Raw genomic sequence first — 21,379 nt, forward strand, 5'->3', positions numbered from 1 at the left:
CCTTGACTGGTAGATCAAGTGTCTTATTGTATTTCCTTAATTCATTCTGTCTGGAAGAAGATGTCAGCTGTGTTGCAGTGAGGAGAGAATTTCAAAGGCCCCAGTCCCCACCAATAAAGGCTGAGGGATGGCTTTTGAATAGATTTGTCAAGGCAACCCTACTGTTCTGGGACCAGGGAGAGCAGAACTAACATAAAGGAAGGGTTGCTGTAGGAGATTAGAAAGTGAGGTTCACAAAGCATGGCAGATTTTTGTAAGAAACAGTAGATCAATGAAACTATTGAACTGTGCAGGAAAAAAAAACATAAAAACAAACACAACATCCAGTAATGTTCTTAAATGCTTTTCTCATTTTTACATTTCAAATGGACAGAATACTAGTATTTTCATGTACTACAAACGCTTGACGGGTGAAAGAGGATATATTTTCTGTAACTTGCACTTCTCATCTTAATTAGCAGCTGAATGCAAAATTATACAAGAGAACAGAAACCATAAAAGAAATTGGGTTTTAGAAGATATTTCATACATTTGAAATAAGAAAAATTAATATTGCCATTGATAGACTACCACATCAGAGAGTTCTAGATAATGCAGAAGATTAGCACACAATTAGCCAGCTTTTATATACAATGTGACACTTGCTTGTAAGAAATACGTATTCTCCAAAGCAGTGTCAAGATATGTAAATGGATGATTTGTTTTATCATTCATCACAGCTCCTAATAAATTCAAAATCATGACTTCTATAGGTACTAAAAATAGGCTTCCAATGATACAAGGAGATAGCTTCAATGAAGAATGACTTTCTCTTTCTCTTTTTCTTAAAAAAATTCAGTCTTTTCAATGACAGCAGTTGGCACTACCAACAGACAGGCAATGATTAGATATATATTTTAATATTATCCATCCTATTAGGTACTTCCAAATCTGATGCAATTTGGCTATTACCTGTGTGTTATGTCAGTCTTAATTTTGCTGACCTGCATGCCACATAAGTAAAACTACATCTTACATTTCTAGTATTAATGTGTGATGGTATATTACTACATGCAGACAATTAATCATCTTTTAACTTGCTATCTCCTAGTTAGCAAGGAGCTAACTAAATTTGGTGGGATTGCCTACATGTGGTGGGATTAAGTTATGTCAGAAAAATTCCTTTAATGCACAAGTAGTGTGCTGGAGCGATAGTACAGTGGGTGCTACCTTGCACATGACCGACCTGGGCTCAACCCCCAGCACCCCATATGGTCCCCCAAGCCTGCAGCAGTGATCCTTTGAGTGTAGAACCAGGAGCAGCCCTGAGCACTGCCAACTGTGCCCATCCCTCTCCCCACCCCCTCCACCTTCCATAAAGCACAACTAGTAATTCACTGATTATCCCATGCAACTTGTATAGACTGTCACCAGAGAACACTAGATTCATCACATACTAACATATTTGAGGTGGATGGCCAAAGCCTCTGGTGTTGGTGGAACTGGGAGAGGACAGTTAGATGCTCGGTGCCAAGTCAAAGCAGCATGGGGACAAGCGAGAAGTGGAGACATTTAGATGTTGGAGGGGGAGATCTATATCTCTAGACTCCACTGAGTTTCCTCATGGTGAGGAAGACTCAGGCCTGCAGCTGGGTATTGTAGCGGGATGCAAAGCTCTCATTATTTTAGTTGAAAAAACTGTGGTAAATTGATATTCCTTCAGCTTCTTGAAGACTCAAAAAAGTCTGTCTTCACAGCTAAGCCCCGCTGTCTACACACATGTATTTGCCCTGTAGCAGGGCCCAGGAGGAGAGCCATGGGGGCTTGCAGACCACATGTGCATGTGGGGCATAGAGTAAGCATCAGAGCCCTGGGGACACAGAAGGCTTCAGACTCCAGTGACTTTGCACATAAAGGAGTGGGGAGGTGGAGGAATCTAATGTCTGAAGAAGCTGGATGCTAAGACTGGGCAAAGAATCAATATCATCACTTGGTGGTGTTTGGGATCAAACCCAGAGTCATCCACGCAAGGCATGTGCTCCAGTACTAAATCTCAGCTCCAGATCTAATAAAACTGTAAATATTTTGGCAAGTATTCAGCATAGAAATCTCAATGATTTCCCATTGTCTCTAGGAAAACCAGGGGTATCTCTCCTCAAGGAAGCCATGACCACTGCAGCAGTGTGGCTAGACCTGGAGAAAAAATCTGGGAGTATGGTCTCTGTGCTCAGATTCTGAATGAGTCACTAGAGGAGTGGGAACTTCAAGGGACTTTATATCTAGGCTGGCCCCAGCCATGCCGGATGGCAGAATGCAGAATGGCAGGAACTCCATTGACTGTAGTTTGACTGTAATCTCCCCACAACACTGAAGTTACAAAACACAGAAAAGAACTCCAAAACTAGAATTACAACATTTCCTTCCAGAGAAATACAATGTAAATCCCAGGAATAACAAACGCTGTGACAGAGAAAGAATGAGAAATAAAAATCTTTAGACATAAATCTTATTTACATGGAAACGAAGAGTCCAATGACAGTGAATTAAAAATAACTATGATGAAGAAAACCAGTGAGATATGCTAAATGCCCTCTAACAAAATGAAACTGTGATAAAATTAGAAAGAAATGAAGGATCAGAAGAAATTAGTACCAAAGAAATTGGAGCTACAAGAACAATAAGCAGATGTTGAGTATACTGAGACAGAAAATGCAAATGTCCATGGAGAGCACTGCAAGCAGATGTATCTTGCAGAGGTAACAATCAGCAGAATTGAAGATAAAATGACACATAAGGTAGAGAAGAGAGGAAAAAAGATTTAGGAAAAATAAAGATCAGATTCAACAAGAAGCGGAAACATAAGGAGCATGGGTATACCAGGAAATGGGAAAGGGGGAGTCAGGGAACAGTGAATTTAAAGAAATAATAGCTTAAAACATACCAAGAGTGCAGCAAGGGCTAAATCCAGAAGTCCAGTAAGTTGATAGGACAATGAAATTTCTAACTGCAAAAAAACCCTGCATTGGGGACTGGAGTGATAGCACAGTGGGTAGGGCATTTGCCTTGCACACGGCTGGGTTTGATCCCTGGTACCCCATATGGCCCCCCAGAAGCCGCCAGGAGTAACTCCTGAGCATTGCTGGGTGTGACCCAAAAAGCAAAAACAAACAAACAAAAAACCCTTGCATCAAGTTACAATGCCAAGTTTCAAAGTCAACAATATTAAAGAGTACAAGGAGAAAAAAACCATACAAAGGCACTGCAATAAAATTATCATTAGATCTGTTAGTAGAAAATCTACTAAGAGAAAGTAGATTGAAACATTAACAACTTTAAAAGATAAAACTAGAATCCATTAAAATACTACCTTTCAAATAAGAGAAATAAAGTGTCTACCAATTCCACTAATGGAGTTTACCAGTACACAACTGGACTGCAAAAATTGCTGAGAGGATTTCTTTTACATAAAAAGAAAAGCTTAAATAAAACCTGAAGTAAAGTATTAAACTATAATAAAAAATGAGAAACATATACAAGAATAAAATTAGACAATAGCACTGTAGCACTGTCATCCCATTGTTCATCGATTTGCTTGAGTGGGCATCAGTAATGTTTGCATCGTGAGACTTGTTGTTACTGTTTTTGGCATATCGAATATGCCATGGGTAGCTTACCAGGCTCTGCTGTGCGGGTGGGATACTCTCAGTAGCTTGCCGGGCTCTCCGAGAGGGACAGAGGAATTGAGCCTGGGTCAGCCATGTGCAAGGCAAATGCCCCACCCGTTGTGCTATCGCTCCAGTCCCCCAAAATTAGACAATAAAAATATTAATTGGGAAGAGGTAAAGGAAAGACTTTTGTTTAATGAAGACAAGTAGATATGAGAACACACATAGAAAAAAGATTATCTTCTACACAAAAAGATTGATACAATTCCCATGATAATCATGATAAACAATGATTACCTGAAGATCTTACACACCCATATGTAAATATGAAAAAGAGACTCTCCAAAAAAATTGAAAGAAAAAATCATACAAATATAGATAGAAACTCATGAAAAAATTACATTAGATATTTAAAGGATTCCTCTATATGGTACATAAAAGAGATTTACACAGATCTAAAGATAAACAGATGCAGTGAAAACTGAAGTAAGAAACTATGCAAATAACAGAAAAATGGACAGGAACTGTTAGTCACATATCTACTAAAACAGATGCAACAATAAAAGATTATAGAAGATAAACATTACTATAATAACATAATTTTTAAGGTGATCACCAACATGATCTAACTCTCATTAATATAATGTTACCAACACAGGTATATTTTATAACTATGTAAAATAAGAGATCCAAAAGAGGTAACAACGGCATGAGTATAACAGAGAATTTCAGCATACCGCTTGAATCAATTAGTTTATCAGCCAGACTAAAAATAAAAGAGCTGGAGCTCATAAGTTGAATGCAGGAGGCTTAGGTTCAATTCCTGGCACCATTTGATTCCCTGAGCATCCCCTGGAGTGAACCTGGAGAACCAAGCCAAGTAATCCCTGTGCTTGTGCCCCAACCCTCCCTCACAAAAAACAAAACACAAAGAAATTAGTAAGGATATAATGCCTTTCAATGTGGCAACTGATCAAATGCACTTAACAGACACATGCTGAAATTTCCATTCCAAGAGGAAAGACAACGTACTCATCTGGAGTGGACCGGTCTTAGGATTAAGATGGCATGTTGGAACCAAAACCAAGTTTCAGTGAATACAGCACTGTAGCACTGTCCTCCCATTGTTCACTGATTTGCTCGAGTGGGTACCAGTGATATCTCCATTGTGAGACTTATTGTTACTGTTTTTGGCATATCGAATATGCCACAGGTAGCTTGCTAGGCTCTGCCGTGCGGGCGAGATACTCTAGGTAGCTTGCAAGGCTCTCTGAGAGGGATGGAGGAATCAAATCAGGTTCGGTCGAGTGCAAGGCAAAAGCTCTACCCCCTGTTCTATCGCGCCAGTCCTTCAGTGAACACAGGAAGACAAAATAAACCAAGCATCTTTTTCAATCAAAACAAAATGCATGAACCCAGACATCAACCCTATATGAAACATTAGAAATTTCTGAAACTTAACAATGCATCTGAATAACTCTTGGGTTAACATAAAAATCAAAGGGAAAACAATTACTTCAACAGTGAAAATGAGATGCTATTAGACCCTATGAGGTGAGACAAAAACAGTATTGAGTGAAGTTCATAGCAATACAATGCTACATCAAGAAACAAGGAAAGTCTCAAATAAACTAACTTTACTGTGAAGGGAATAGGAAAAAAAAGAACATACAAAAATAAGTAGAAGGACAATGGAATACTATGCAGCTGTTAGAAAAGATGAAATCATGAAATTTATATATAGGTGGATCAACATGGAAAGTATCATGTTAAGTGAAATGAGTCAGAAAGAGAGGGATAGACATAGAATGATTACACCCATTTGTGGAATATAAAGTAACAGAATGGGAGACTAACACCCAAGAACAGTAGAGATAAGAACCAGGAGGATCACTCCACAGTTTGGAAGCCGGACTCAGATGCTGGGGGAAAAAGCAGCTCAGATAAAGAAGGGACCACCAAACAAAGGGTGCTAGGTGGGGTGCTAGGTGGGCCTGCTCAGGATGGGAGATGCGGGCTGAAAATAGACTACAGACTGAACATGATGCCTAATTAATACCTCTACAGCAAACCATAATACCCAAAAGTGAATGCCCTGCCACAGAGGCGGGATGGGGTGGAGGGGACGGGGTGGAGGTTGTGGGAGAAATGCTGGGACCATTGGTGGTGGAAAACGGACACTAGTGGGGGGGTGGGTACTCAATCATTATATGACTGAAACGCAAACATGGAAGTTTGTAAGTCTGTAACTATCTCATGGTGATTCACTAATAAAAAATCTTTTTAAAAAGAAAATCATAAAAAAATGTAGAAGGAAGGAAATAATGAGAAACAGAAGAAAATAAATAAGAGAAAATAAAGAGATACAAAGATCAGTAAAACCAGTTTTTAAAAGGAAAAGCAAAATTGATAAGGCCTTATATAGGTGCACTGATGAAAATTAGTGTAAACAATGCTGACTGGTCCAGTCTTGAGGGTACAAAAAAGCACAGTAGAATGACATCTGTATCTGTACCTGTACGTTCATTGCAGCATTGTTCACAATAGCCAGAATCTAGAAACAACTGGTGTGCCTGAGAACAGACAACTGGTTAAAGAAACTTTGGTACATCTACATAATGGAATACTATGCAGCTGTCAGGAAAGATTCAGTTATGAAATTTGCTTACAAGTGGATGGTCATGGAGAGTATCATGCTATGTAAAATGATTCAGAAAGAGAGGGTCATACATAGAATGACTGCACTCATTTGTAGAATATAAAATAACATAATATGAGACTGGCACCCAAGACAGTAGGGACAAGGGCTAGGAATATTGCTCCATAGTTGGAAGCCTGTCTCATGAGCTAGGGGAGAAGGCAGCTGGAATAGAGAGGGGATCACTAAGTCAATGACGGTTGGAGAAATCATTCAGGATGGGAGATGTTTGCTGAAAGCAGATAAAGGACCAAACATGACAGCTTCTCAGTATCTATACTGCAAACCGTAATACCCAAAAGTACAGAGAGAGTATGGAGGAAATTATCTGACATAGAGACAGGGGGAGGGTTGGAAAGGGCGGAGTATACTGGAGACTTTAGTGCTAGAGAATGTGCATTGGTGGAGGGATGGGTGTTTGATCACTGTATGACTGAAACTCAAACATGAAAGCTTTGTAACTATATCTCACGGCGATTCAATTTAAAAAAAAAAAGATAAATTGTTAATAAAATAGCCTAAACTAGAAAAAAAGGAAAGAATATTAGTGTAAATGCTAATAAAAAAATCAAGAATGCACCCCGGGTTCGATTCCTCCGCCCCTCTCGGAGAGCCAGGCAAGATATTACCGAGAGTATCTCACTCGCACGTCAGAGCCTGGCAAGCTACCTGTGGCATATTCGATATGCCAAAAACAGTAACTAGTCGCACAATGGAGATGTTATTGGTGCCCGCTCTAGCAAGTCGATGAGCAATGGGATGACAGTGATACAGTGAAAGAGGTAAAATTACAAACGATACTATGGAAATACAAAACATCATGAGATCAATATAAACATATGTACAAAAAAAAAGAATCACTGGGGCTACCGTGACAGCACAGCAGGGAGAGCACTTGTGTTGCATTCAGCCAACCTGGGTTCTATCCCCAGCATCCCATATGGTCCCCTGAATCCACCAGGAGTGATCCCTGAGCATAGAGACAGGAATAAGCCCTGGACACTAGTCGATGTAGCTTCAAAACCAAATGAAAATCCATTAAAAAAAAAAGAATCACCAAGGAAAAATGGACAAATTTATAGCCTCCCAACGCTGAACTAAGAAGAGGTAGTTTAAACAGATAAATCCCAAGTACAGAAGTCAAAACAATAATCAGAACACTTCCTAAGAGCAAAAGTCCAGGACAGATGGCTTCACTACTGAATTCTACCAAATGTTCAGATATAATATATTTTACCAGGCAAACTACACAGAGCATCAAACCACACAAGCATGGCACATAACAGGCTGGAGAGATAGTTTAGAGGGCAGGGCATGTGCCTTGTACACGGCACAGCATGTGGCCTGTGGTCTGGCTCTGTGCTCAGGTATCACTCCTGTAAGTGCCTTCTCACTAGCACCACTGGAAGGAATGAAACAATAAAAAATACAGAGACAGAAAGAGAGAAAATTTAGAGAAAGAAAGATCAATTACATCAGTTAGGAGTGATACCTGAGCACAGCATAAGGAGTAAGTCCTAAGCTCTGCTGGATTTGATCCAAAATCAAAAACCAAAAGCAAAAAAATCTAACCAAATTTAAAAAAAAAGCACACATATATACACACACATATAAAAGACTCCCCCTATTATAAAAAGTTATTTCTGGTAAACATGTATGCAATGTATGCAAAGTCTTCAAGAAAATCTTGGTAGAACATTCCCACCCTCACCCCACCAAAAAAAAATGTTTAGAGAATCATTCATCATGACCAGGTAGGATTGACTTCTGGGATTCAAGGATAAACAAATCACTACAGGTTTAATTAAAGGTTAAGGGTCTTGTGAGACTTATTGTTACTGTTTTTTGGCATATCGAATATGCCACGGGTAGCTTGCCAGGCTCTGCCGTGCGGGCAGGATATTCTCGGTAGCTTACCGGACTCTCTGAGAGGGACAGAGGAATCAAACCTGGGTCGGCTGCGTACAAGGCAAACGCCCTACCTGCTGTGCTATGCTCCAGTCCTGTGATAAAGCTAAATTGGATAAAGGAGCCTTATATTAGCCTTAGCCTAATAAAGACCATACTAGACAAAAACATACTTAAAATTATTATCAGAAACTATGATGAAAGCTTCCCCTCTAACATGTGAAAAAAAAGCAAAGATTTCCAAAGTCACAAAAACTGTTCAATATAGCTATGGAAGTCCTAGCCAGAGTAATTGAGAAAAAGAGCTAAAGAAATACAAATTGGAAATGAAGAAATAAAATTATTATTATTTGAAGATGAGATTACATATAAAAATGCTAAAGACTCTGCAAAATAACTAGAAATAATAAATGATATGGAAAGTGCCAGGAAACAACAGTCAATAAAAAAATCTGTTGCATTCATATATGCAATCAATGAGCTAGAGAAAAGAGAAATGAAGAAACAATCTCACATTCAAACCAAAAAGGATAAAATACTTCGAAGTAAATGTAGAAAAGAAAAAGCCTAAGAGATATACCCAAAGAGAGTAAAATAATGGCATTTGTTAAGCTAATTAATCCTCAGAATTACTACTTTTTGTGTATACATGTTCACCACCAGAAACCTATTCTTTCAGTACATTTCTAGCATTCAAAACGCCATTATCAACTACTGCTACTCTGCCAATATATTAGATAACTTTTGACTTATTGGCTATACAACATCAAGAAATTGTACCATTTTATCTACAACATTTTGCTTCCCCCAGCTCTCTGACACCGGAAACCACTATATTATTCTCAGCTTCCATATACTAAACCTTTTTAGATTCCAGTGTGAGATCATGCACCTATCTTTCTTTCTTGGTCTAACTTGTTTTCCTTATAATAATGTCTTGTAGGTTCAGTCTTGTCCTCTGAGCTCTGACTGTCCCAGAACTTCAGCCAAGAAGCATGTTTTGGGAGTTACTTTTAGTTCCTTTTGACCATTCTTATAAGTTGGAAAGCCTTGGTCCTCAGATTGGAAGTATGGATCACCTGGTCTAGCTGACACCAGTAGCCCACCTTGACATTCTTTCTTTAAAAGAAACTGTTATCTAAAAACTATACTAACATAGTCAAAGTGACATATGCACTTATATGTTCACCGCAGCACTGTTTACAATAGCCAGAATCTGGAAAAAACCCGAGTGCCCTAGAACAGATGACTGGTTGAAGAAACTCTGGTACATCTATACAATGGAATACTATGCAGCTGTTAGAAAAAATGAGGTCATGACGTTTGCATATAAGTGGATTAACATGGAAAGTATCATGCTAAGTGAAATGAGTCAGAAAGAGAGAGACAGACATAGAAAGATTGCACTCATCTGTGGAATATAGAATAATAGACTATAAGACTAACGCCCAAGAATAGTAGAAATAAGTACCAGGAGATAGTTTCCATGGCTTGGAGGCTGGTCTCTCATTCTGGGTAACTCAGGGAAGGGACCACCAAGTAAAATGTGGTTGGAGGTCATGTGGGGGAAGGGTGAGGCGGGCGGAATACAGACTAGAGACTGAACACAATGGCCACTCAACACCTTTATTGCAAACCACAACACCTAATCAGAGAGAGAGAACAAAAGGGAATTCCCTGCCATAGTGGCAGGGTGGGGTGGGGGGAGATGGGACTGGGGAGGGGGGGAGAGATGTTGGGTTTACGGGTGGTGGAGAATGGGCACTGGTGAAGGGATGGGTTATTGAACTTTGTATGGAGGAAGCATGAGCACAAAGATGTATGGATCTGTAACTGTACCCTCAGGATGACTCTCTAATTAAAAATAAACTAATTAAAAAAATAAAAAAAATAAAAATAAAGGAAAAAAAATAAAAACTATACTAACAATAAGAATACTGTCCTTAATCTTTCATCTACTGGTAATCAGTAAGATTGAAAAAACGAGGTTTGGGCTGAGGAGGTAGCTCACTGGGCTTGAGTGAGTGCGATGCGTGCTGGAGACCCAGGTTTAATCCCCAGCACTCCATGATCCCGACTGAGAGAGATGCCCAAAGGTTGGGTCCAGAGGAGTTCCTAATCATTGCCAGGTATGGCCCCCAAATGGAAAACTCAATTTAAAAAACACCATAAAAAAGACCAAATTTGGCCACACACGTGTTAGAGCTCCCCTCCCCCTCCCCCGCATGGTGCCAGGGATGAAAACCAGGTCTTCTGGATGCAAAGCATGTGTTCCACCTTGGAGTTACATCCCTGTTCCCTACATTACTACTTCAATGGGCAAAAAGGTACATGGGATAGCTCAGCTTTCGAGTAGATTTCAATGAACGTGGAGGAGTGGTTGGTGGTATTCCCAACACCTTGTGTTAGGAAGCGCCCTTCTCCCGACAGTGATGCTCAGGGCAATGTTCCTTTTTATTTACTGAAGCCATGCTTCTTTGATCTTTATTACTTCAAGGAGTCTTGCAGAATGGGCAGGAGGTCAAAGAGGTGAAAGAAAAGGAGGGTGGATTTCATCATGAATAATGAGGACATTTTATTATCACCAAATCACACTGAATCCTCTACAGAGGGAAGTGGATAGGTATAGGTAGATTTCTACAAGCATAACTGACACAAACGTCTATAGATTGCTTCCCCCCCCCCCATTCTCCTTAGGGAAGATATCAGCAGGAATAATTACAAAGCTTCATTAGGAAAGGGCTAGTACTTCGAATTTCTGCTATATTACAGGAAATTCTAGAATAGACATCATTTCTTAATGCAGTCCCATTTGCTTTTCAAGATGTCTTTTTGGTTATCATCTTTTGTTCTTTTTGTTGTTGTTTTCTTTGCTTTTTTGGGATTACTCCAAGTGGTGCTTGGGGGACCAGATGTGGTACAGTGGGGTTGAACTGGGATAGACTGTGTACAGGATAAATGCTTTACCTACTGTACTATCTCTCGAGTCCCAGCCAAGGCTCCTTTATTCTGGTAGTCTGCTCTCCTCAGCACACATCCACACCCAAGGTTACCTCTTTTTTCCCCCTTTTTCTCCAATTACTGGGGATTTCTTACATATGGAAGACAAGTGCTCTAGTCCCTGAGCTACATTACCAGATTTTATTATCCTTAAAAAAAAAATGGGGGGGGGTGAGTCACACCCTGTGGTGCTTAGGGATTACTCCTGGTTCTGCACTTAGGGATCAAAGAGATGCCAGGGAATGAAGCTGGATGTGCCACGTGGAAGGCAAGTGCCCTCAATTGCACTATTGCTCTGGGCCCTGGATGTCTTTTTTTATAATCACATTATATCCTAAACATATATTCAAGGTATTTCCTAAACATATATATTTCCTAAACATATATCCAAGGTAGGTATTATATTTTATAGGTAAGAAAATTGCATCTCAAAGAAATCAAATAACTTTGAGACTACACAGTTCAGTCATCAGGGTTTGAATTCTGCTAGTTGTGATATGAAATCATGTTGCTTCTTCAGGGAACTGAAAGAGTTAATCAGAAAATACACCATTTGTAATATTTTATAAAATTCAAAGCACGTTATAAAGTCATGCTTGCTTGCAAAAATTGACAGTTTTGATTAATATTAAGAATTCAACTACTGCCTATTTTAGGTAGCTGGAAAAATGCACGGAAATATGTTTTCTGAAGGATACACCTAACCCAGTCTTGGTTAAGCATACTTTAAAACGAAATCTCAATAAATTTGTTGTATTTTTCATCTAGAATGATACATGAAGCAATCTAAATTTGAAAATGATGAACAGAAGTATTTGTAGTTTGGAAGGAGTATGTAATTCCATATTATGTGTGCATGGTGGGGAAGGAGAAGGAACTTAGAACTCAGTTATTAACCTACCACTAAAATGACATGGCAACTGTCAATGTATACATCTGGACAGATAAATTGCATGAAAAAGTATGAGCATGAAAAACACAAACTTTTCTTTAAAAACAGTTGAGAGCCTTGGAAAGAGCAACTAAAGATGATGATATTTTGTAGGAGGAGCATGGATGATAATGTGGTTGAGAAACACCAAGTGTTTATATTTCAAAAATACAATTACACATTTACAATTTTAAAAAAATGGAGTGAAAATATTTTGGACTTTTGCATGGTGAAACTATTTCAAATGGAGAATAAGAAGAACAATAGTAACAAATTGATAATATTATGATAACACAATTATGGCATTATCTAGTCTGATTTATTGAAACAATGTATGATTTTGTAACTCAGGGTACCTTAAAAATTTATGAAAAAAATCTTCAGACATCAACTATCACTTTCTGTTCTTTTCTCTAACATACATTCATATATATAATTATATTTAGGCACTGTGATTTAGAGTTGTGTTCATACTAGAGTTTCTGTACACAATATTCCAACAATCATAACACCAACATCAACTTCTCTTCCCCACTCCAGCCTTTCTCCTTAAGAGACACAATTTTAAGATTAATTATTATAGTTTAGGTCCTGTGCATCATATTGATGGTTCTCTCTCTCCATATATATATGTATATTCATACACACACATATACATACCACACCACTATACCACCAATTTGTCCAAGGTACCTTGATGCTGCCTCTTCTTATGTCTCCCCTCCATTTCTTTCCTCTGGCCTTGTCATTACTGTAATCTAAGGTAAATTTTTTTTTTTTTTGCTTTTTGGGTCACACCCGGCGATGCACAGGGGTCACTCCTGGCTCATGCACTCAGGAATTATCCCTGGCGGTGCTCAGGGGACCATATGGGATGCTGGGATTCGAACCCGGGTCGGCCGCGTGCAAGGCAAATGCCCTACCCACTGTGCTAGCACTCCAGCCCTGTAATCTAAGGTAATTTAAGGTTAACAAAATCCAAGGATTTGCCCCAATTTGGCACCTTATATTCTGCTGCCATGTTATTTTGTATACCACAGATATACAATATAAGTGAGATCATCCAATATTTGAACTTCTTCTGACTTCGCTTAAGCTGAAATTCCATCCAAATTACAGCAAACTGCATGATTTAATCATTCCTTGCGGTTGTGTAATATGCCATTGAGTATACATATTACATTTTCATTATCTACAAATCTGTTCTTGGGTGTCTGGGTTGATTCCATATCTTTGCTATTGTACTAAGTGTTGCAATGAACAATGGTGTGCAAACGTCCTTTTGAACGGATGCTTTTATGCCTTGGGCTAGATATTAGAAGTGGAATTGCTGGGTTCTATAGAAGCTCCACCCTTACTTTCAAGACATCTCAATAATGTTTTACACAGAAATTGAACTAGACAGCATTCCCACCAGCAGTGGATAAGAGTTCCTTTTTAAAATCAAAATCACAGTAGACACAGGTTGTTTTCAGACTTTTTGGATATGTGCCGTTCTCACTATTGTCGGATGGCATCCAACTGTCTGATGATTTGTATTTCCCTGATAATAAGTGATAAACACTTCTTCATATATCTATTGGACATTTGTTTTCTCCAGAGAAGTACCTACTCATCTTCTTTCCACAGTTTTTGATAGGGTTTTGCTATCTGATCATTATGAGTGCTTTACATACCTTGGATTGCAACCCTTTATCTGATGAGTGCAAATATTTTATCCCACTCAGTAGGGTACCCATGTTTAGTCCATGTTTTGTTTTTATTTTCCAAGAGGAAACTTTTAAATTTGATGTAGTACCATTTGTTCATTTTGGTTATCTCTGCCAAGGGAAGTATACAGTTGAAAACACCTTTGAACACTCAGGTTTTTATAACGTACATGGGTGACTGTAGAGATTACCCACCACACAGTCTGAAAGGTCAGTTAAATAAGTGAAAAAAATTCAGTTAGATAAGTTAAATAAATGGGTATCTTGTTAACGACAACTGGAAGAAAATCAGGAAGGTCAACCAGCTCATTCATAAAATATGATTGGGGGTGTTCCCAAGCAGTGTTTAGGAAGTTTGAGGGCTCCTCCCATTGATTCTTGGCCAATGCGCAGGTAGTTCAATGCTCTGGCTGGACAGTGCTGGGGATAATTCAGGTCACGTCTTCTGTACTGGAGGCCTTTAGGGTCACATATTTGGTGCTGGGGGGACCATGAGAGCTGTACCTGGCAACACCTGTGGACCTATGTGGTGCTGAAGCTCAAGTCAGGGTCAGCTGCATGCAAGGTACACGACTTACGCCTGATTCTGTACCTCCAAACCCCAAGTAATGTTTTCACCAAACAATTAGTCACAGGTAATAGCATGGGTGGTATCAACTATTCATAATATCAGAAGATAAATAGAAGATAAATATGAATATAAAGGAAATTAGCTGGGTATCTGTAGTAGGACTGAAATTGACTGATGAGAAAGAGAGAGAGAGAGAGAGAGAGAGAGAGAGAGAGAGAGAGAAAGAGAGAGTTAGCACAGCCATGTTTAATGAGCTCTTGCTAGTTTTTCAGACCTAGTAGCCCATAAGGAAGTGAGAAAAACTTCTGAAGCCAGAAGCTAGATAGACTATGGCGGGCTCTATGTATCGCTCCTTAGCCCAAGGGTCTAGCAAACACTGTTTCAGCGTTTTACTTTCCCTCTTATTAGCAGCAGTGAGACAATCCATGGAAGTGCAGCACATACTGCCGGCCTTGCAAGAAAGAGATGAGACTCAATAACCTTCCTTTTAGTAATTAAGGAGCCCCAGTGCTAAACAGTGGGTAGAAAACTGAAATACCATGTCATAATCCCACAGATCATACACTTCTTCTATCCGAGTTTCTACTTTAACCTCTGCATAAAAATCACATAGAAAGCCAAAACGGGGGGATGGGAAGGTTTCTCAAAAAGTGTTTGGTCTTCAGGAGGGTTTTCTATTGTCACCTCATCCATGTCTAATTTTTCCTATTTCCTCTAAACGTTCTGTCTGAAGAAGGAAATTTCAGCATCGAAAAAAATCTGGTCTCACCTCTCTCATCCATTCTCGAATGGTTTTGCCAGCTTCTTGATGCCACACATTGTGAACAGAGTCTGTCAGCGCCACAGCAGTCACCTTACTTTTTACATCTGCTTCTCGTTGAATCATCTGTTTCAGGATAGGAAAAATACAATATTGGCTATAATTTTTTCCCTCCTGGGTAAGGCCTGCTTAGTCACAGGTAATAACATTGCATTGAGCATGTAAAAGGCAACACGTATCTTTTGTTCAAAGTTATTCTGTCAGACACTGAACACCAGCCCTGTTCTTGTGCGGAGATGTGAAAAGTACTTTCTTTTACAAAGATAATACGACTTATGTCTCAGAGTGACACAGATCTATCATTTTTCATGGGGACTGACAAATCAAGGATTAAAGAAATCCAGAAAGGGGAGGAGCCCTGAGGGTTTCTTGTATGAGTTTCTTCCTGTTTCAAAGCTTCAGGGAAGAGAGTATCCTGGGTTCAAGGGTAGCTACAGGACTGACTCCTGCAGTCTCAGGCGACGGCACATCAGTAAAGGAACATGGAAGCAGTAAAGAAACACTGACTCTTAGCTGCACTTGGCCTGCTTATCACCAATGTCTTGAAGTCCTCATTGTTTTAAAATGACCACAAAAATTTTTTAATACCCTGTAAATAGCCTTTTGCTTTATCATTTATTTATATCAGCGATTACTCTTTCACTTCTTTCTTTTTTTTTTTTTTTTTTTTTTCATTTATTTATTTTTAATTAGAGAATCACCGTGAGGGTACATTTACAGATTTATACACTTTTGTGCTTATGCTTCCCTCATACAAAGTTTGGGAACCCATCCCTTCACCAGTGCCCATTCTCCACCACCCGTAAACCCAGTGTCCCTCCCACCCTCCCCAATCCCATCTCCCCCCCACCCCACCCTGCCACTGTGGCAGGGCATTCCCTTCTGTTCTCTCTCTCTAATTAGCTGTTGTGGTTTGCAATAAAGGTGTTGAGTGGCCGCTGTGTTCAGTCTCTAGCCCTCATTCAGCCCGCAACTCCCTTCCCCCACATGGCCTTCAACTACAATGTAGTTGGTGATCGCTTCTCTGAGTTGCCCTTTCCCCGGAACGTGAGGCCAGCCGCGAAGCCATGGGGTCAACCTCCTGGTACTGATTTCTACAGTTCTTGGGTGTTAGTCTCCCACTCTGATATTCTATATACCATAGATGAGTGCAGTCTTTCTATGTCTGTCTCTCTCTTTCTGACTCATTTCACTCAGCATGAAACTTTTCATGCCCATCCACTTGACTACAAAATTCTTGACCTCCTTTTTTCTAACAGCTGCATAGTATTCCATTGTATAGATGTACCAAAGTTTCCTCAACCAGTCATCCGTTCTGGGGCATTCGGGTTTTTTCCAGATTCTGGCTATTGTAAACAGTGCTGCGATGAACATACATGTGCAGATGTTGTTTCGATTGTACTTTTTTGCCTCTCTGGGATATATTCCCAGGAGTGGTATTGCTGGGTCAAATGGGAATTCAATATCTAATTTTTTGAGAATCGTCCAAATTGTTTTCCAGAAGGGCTGAACCAGTCGGCATTCCCACCAGCAGTGAAGAAGGGTCCCTTTCTCCCCACATCCTCTCCAACAGCGGTTGCTTTTGTTCTTTTGGATGTGTGCTAGTCTCTGTGGTGTGAGGTGGTATCTCATGGTTGTTTTGATCTGCATCTCTCTGATGATTAGTGATGCAGAGCACTTTTTCATGTGCCTTTTGGCCATTCGTATTTCTTCCTTGGTAAAGTTTCTGTTCATTTCTTCGCCCCATTTTTTGATGGGGTTGGATGTTTTCTTCTTGTAGAGTTCAACCAGTGCTTTATATACCATTGATATCAACCCCTTATCTGATGGGTATTGTGTAAATATCCTTTCCCATTCTGTGGATAGTCTTTGTATTCTGGTCACTGTATCTCTTGCGGTGCAGAAGCTTTTTAGTTTAATGTAGTCCCATTTCTTGATCTCTGTTTTTACTAGATTGCTTAGTTCCGTGTCACCTTTGAAGATACCTTTATCTTCAATATCGTGGAGGGTTTTGACGACCTTGTCTTCAATGTACCTTATGGTTTGTGGTCTAATGTTGAGGTCTTTAATCCATTTTGATCTGACTTTTGTGCATGGTGTCAGGTCAAGGTCTAAACCCATTTTTTTGCATGTGGTTGTCCAGTTGTGACAGCACCATTTGTTAAAGAGGCTTTCCTTGCTCCACTTCACATCTCTTGCTCCCTTATCAAAGATTAGATGATCATACATTTGGGGTTGTGTGTAGGGATATTCCACCCTGTTCCATTGGTCTACGGCTCTGCCTTTGTTCCAGTACCATGCTGTTTTAATTGTTACTGCTTTGTAGTAAAGTTTGAGGTTGGGGAGGGTGATGCCTCCCATCATCTTTTTCCCAAGAATTGTTTTAGCTATCCTTGGACGTTTGTTATTCCATATGAATTTTAGGATTGCTTGATCCATTTCTTTGAAGAATGTCATGGGTATACTTATAGGGATCGCATTGAATCTGTATAATGCTTTAGGGAGTATTGCCATTTTGACAACATTGATTCTCCCTATCCACGAGCAGGGTATATGTTTCCATTTCCTCATGTCCTCTTTGATTTCATGGAGTAGCGTTTTGTAGTTTTCTTTGTAAAGGTCTTTTACCAGAAGTTAAACTTTTAAACCAGCACAAGATATTAAAAAAATTTAAACTGCATGTTGGAAAATCCACCTGAGGGATGAAGAACATCCATATCCTCATCTTCATATCCTAAACAGCAGCATTCTGAGAGACCTAGAAAGATTACTACTGATGTTGCAAAAGAACTTGCTTTTCTGATCTCCTAGAAAAAAATCTGCATTTGAAACATCTGCCCTGGATTTTGTTGTGGTTGTTAATGACATGTGCAGACTTAATGTGGTAGAGTTTGGTGCCAGAGTGATAGCACTCTTGCCTTTCCCACGGCTGACCCTGGTTCCATCCCTGGCACCACATACGATCCCCTAAGCAGAGAGTGAGGAGCAAATCCTAAGCACCGCTGTGTGTGGCGCCCATACCCCCCAAAAGTGGTGGTGTCTGAAAATACTAAATTTTGTGAAATGAGATAAAATTAATAGGCTGAAGATTTAGTACAGGTGTAGAAAGTCTGGTGATTATAATTTCACTAACCTGAAGAATACAGTTATTAGACACTCTACAAGACAGAAAAATCTTTGATGTCTTACATCTGGCTGACAGATATAATGATGTGCAACTTTTCTATATATTAACTCATGACACAGGCCAGCATAATTCTCCCTTATATTGTTATAATCTTTCAAAACTTAAAAATTACTTTGATATTTTATTATTAGAGGTGGGGAATGGTCAAATTCTAGAGGATTTCAATAAAGACAAGCTATTTATAAATGAACCCAGTAAAAAAGAATTTCAAACTTAATTAAGATGGGCAGAACTGTGAATTGGTAAAAACTTTCTTTCAAGGTAAAAATCTCTCACATACCCTAACTAATTCTATCAAGATTAGCAATTATCAAAGTGTTCACCATAATGAAAATCTGGTGTTTCAGCCTACTTATGTAGGTTTCAGTCTTGATGCAATCTAATCTGATAAAATGGGAACTATTACAATTGACATTTCTGTCCAAAATCTTTGCTTTTTGCACCAGTTAGCTTAACTCATAGCTCCTTCTCCCTTCCTTACTAACAGTACTAAGAATGAGCAGTGATGAAAAATGCTAGTGAATGGACGGAAATGGTAGGGGGAGAATGAAGATAGGGATAAAGATCGATTAAGAGAAGAACCTTGGCTAGATATAGGTAGGGCATACAAGTAAGAATATAGGAGGGGGGAGAGATAGATAGATAGATAGATAGATAGATAGATAGATAGATAGATAGATAGAGAGTGAGAGAGAGAGGGGGGGGGAGGAAAAACAAACCTACTCATCCCTATAGAGGCAGGCTGGCAGGGTGAGGAAGGGGGTTGTTATGGGAGGGAAACCAGGGACACTGGTGTTGGGAAAAATACACTGTTTGAGAGGTGGGTGTTAAAACACTGTATGATTGAACCTAATAATGAACAGCTTTGTAAGGGTCTATCTCACAGTGACTTGATTTAAAAAAAAAAATCCTTTAAAAAAAGTGATAGGTGGAGAAACAGCTAGGCAAGAAACACCTTACAGAATGAAAGAAAATATCTGCATACAATATATCAAATAAAGAATTAATATCCAAGATATATCAAGCACTCACTCACAAAGCTCAGCGATAGAAAGAATTAATAATCCCATATAAAAATGGGGGGAGAAGAAGTGGGAGTGATGGCCCAGTAGTAGGGCAGAGGCACCCCTTATCACTCGCTGAATGCTGCCAGGAGTGATCCCTGAGTGCAGAGCTTGGAGTAAGCCCTGGGCACTACTAGGTATGGTCCAAAACAAACACAAACAAACCCACTCACCCCCAAATAGGAGAGGAAATGAATAGGTGTTTCCATGAAGACAACAAACTGGGCAGCCAGTAAGCATATGAAAAAGTGATCAAAGCATCGAAATATCATCTCATATATCAAAAAAGACTAGAGGCAATATATTATCTATGTAGGAGAGTGTGGTGAAAAAGGAATCCTCATTCATTGTTGGTGGGAATGTTTGGTTCAGCTGCTGTAAAAGTAGTATAGAAAAATGTCAAAAAAATTTGAGAATTGAACTTCCACATGAGCCAATGATCTCAATTCTTAGTCTTTATCATCAAAATACAAAAGCATTAATTTGAAAAGATATATGCATACCTACTTTTATTGTAGCAGTAAGTATAATTGCCTGGATATGGAGACAACTCAAAAGTCCAATTTAATGATAGGTGAATGGATTAAGAAGCTGTGGTATGTGTACACAATGGAATAATACCATGCAGCTATAAGTAAAAAACGAAATTGTGTAATTTACTGCAACTTATGGACTCTGCGCCAGGCTATTTTCACTCGGGGCGCCCCAGTGGGGGGCAGGTAGAACTCCCCACCAAGGGACCCAGACCAACCGCTGCCACACTCCAGGCCACACAGACACATTATAAGACACTTCCTACCTATTTTCCATAATTACTATACCATATTTGATGGAGTTCAGACAGTAGGCAACAAATTTTATATATATATCATATATATTATATATACATATATATATCTCGGAGAGCCCAGCAAGGTACCTAAGAGTATCCCACCTGCACGGGCAGAGCCTGGCAAGCTACCTGTGGCATATTCGATATGCCAAAAACAGTAACGATAGGCCTCACTCCCCTGACCCTGAAAGAGCCTCCAATCTTTGGGAAAGACAAGTAAAGAGAGGCTGCTAAAATCTCAGGGCTGGAGGAATAGAGATGTTACTGGTGCTCACTCGAGTAAATCGACGAACAACGGGATGACAGTGATACAGTGATACTGCAACTTAGGTGAAACCACAGGTATCATGTTGAATGAAGAAAGACAAGAGAGAGGGCAAATACCAGATGATCTTACTCTGGTGTACAGAGCATAAGTGAAGGGAATGAAAGACATCAAATGATGGCAACCTCTACGCTCCAGATTACAGTGCTGAGAATGCCATGGTGGAGGGGTTGAGAAGGATGTGGCAGACTGGAGGTCACATGAGGGCACTTATTTGAGAATCTTGAACACTACAATAGTTAAGTTAAAAGGATAGACTGACAAACAAATCAGCAAGAAAAAAGGCTGGGGAAAAAAGACTTTGGGATACAGGTGGAAGGATGCTGACCCTGGAGGTGGGTTTGGAGTTGGACCACCGTAACCCTAAAACTATTGATAAGGCTATAAATCATGGTGCCCAAAGAAAAAAGAAGAAAAAAAAGCAAACAACTTTTATAATAGTCTATAACAGAAAACTGAAGACATTTGAAATGGAGGGAGCTATACCACCAAAATTCTACTACATGTTAATCTAAGGTGAAGATGCAATTATTGGGAATCATGAATACACGCACTTTTGAAATTCATTGCTAATTTCTGTCTATATATAATATCAGTGTTTTTCTGATCATTAGCTCCCATTAAATTCTCAAAGGTAACTTTGTCTCTGAAAATGCTAAGTGCCTGTGTCCTCAATGTCTCCATACACTT

At 39.4% G+C, this 21,379-nt stretch overlaps 1 protein-coding gene across 4 annotated transcripts in view; it reads right to left on the reverse strand.

The window, feature by feature from the left end:
• The window catches only part of FAM172A (family with sequence similarity 172 member A), a 452,093-nt gene that overhangs the window by 149,439 nt on the left and 281,275 nt on the right, over positions 1–21,379 (reverse strand). For all 4 annotated transcript variants that reach the window (XM_055120157.1, XM_055120093.1, XM_055119959.1 and 1 more), the window contains one exon: positions 15,231–15,347. In XM_055120157.1, the coding sequence (XP_054976132.1) occupies positions 15,231–15,347 (117 nt within the window). The remainder of the gene's footprint in view (positions 1–15,230; positions 15,348–21,379) is intronic.

The sequence above is a fragment of the Sorex araneus genome, chromosome 1 (genome assembly GCF_027595985.1).
Source record: "Sorex araneus isolate mSorAra2 chromosome 1, mSorAra2.pri, whole genome shotgun sequence".
In the NCBI taxonomy this organism is placed as follows: Eukaryota; Metazoa; Chordata; class Mammalia; order Eulipotyphla; family Soricidae; genus Sorex; species Sorex araneus.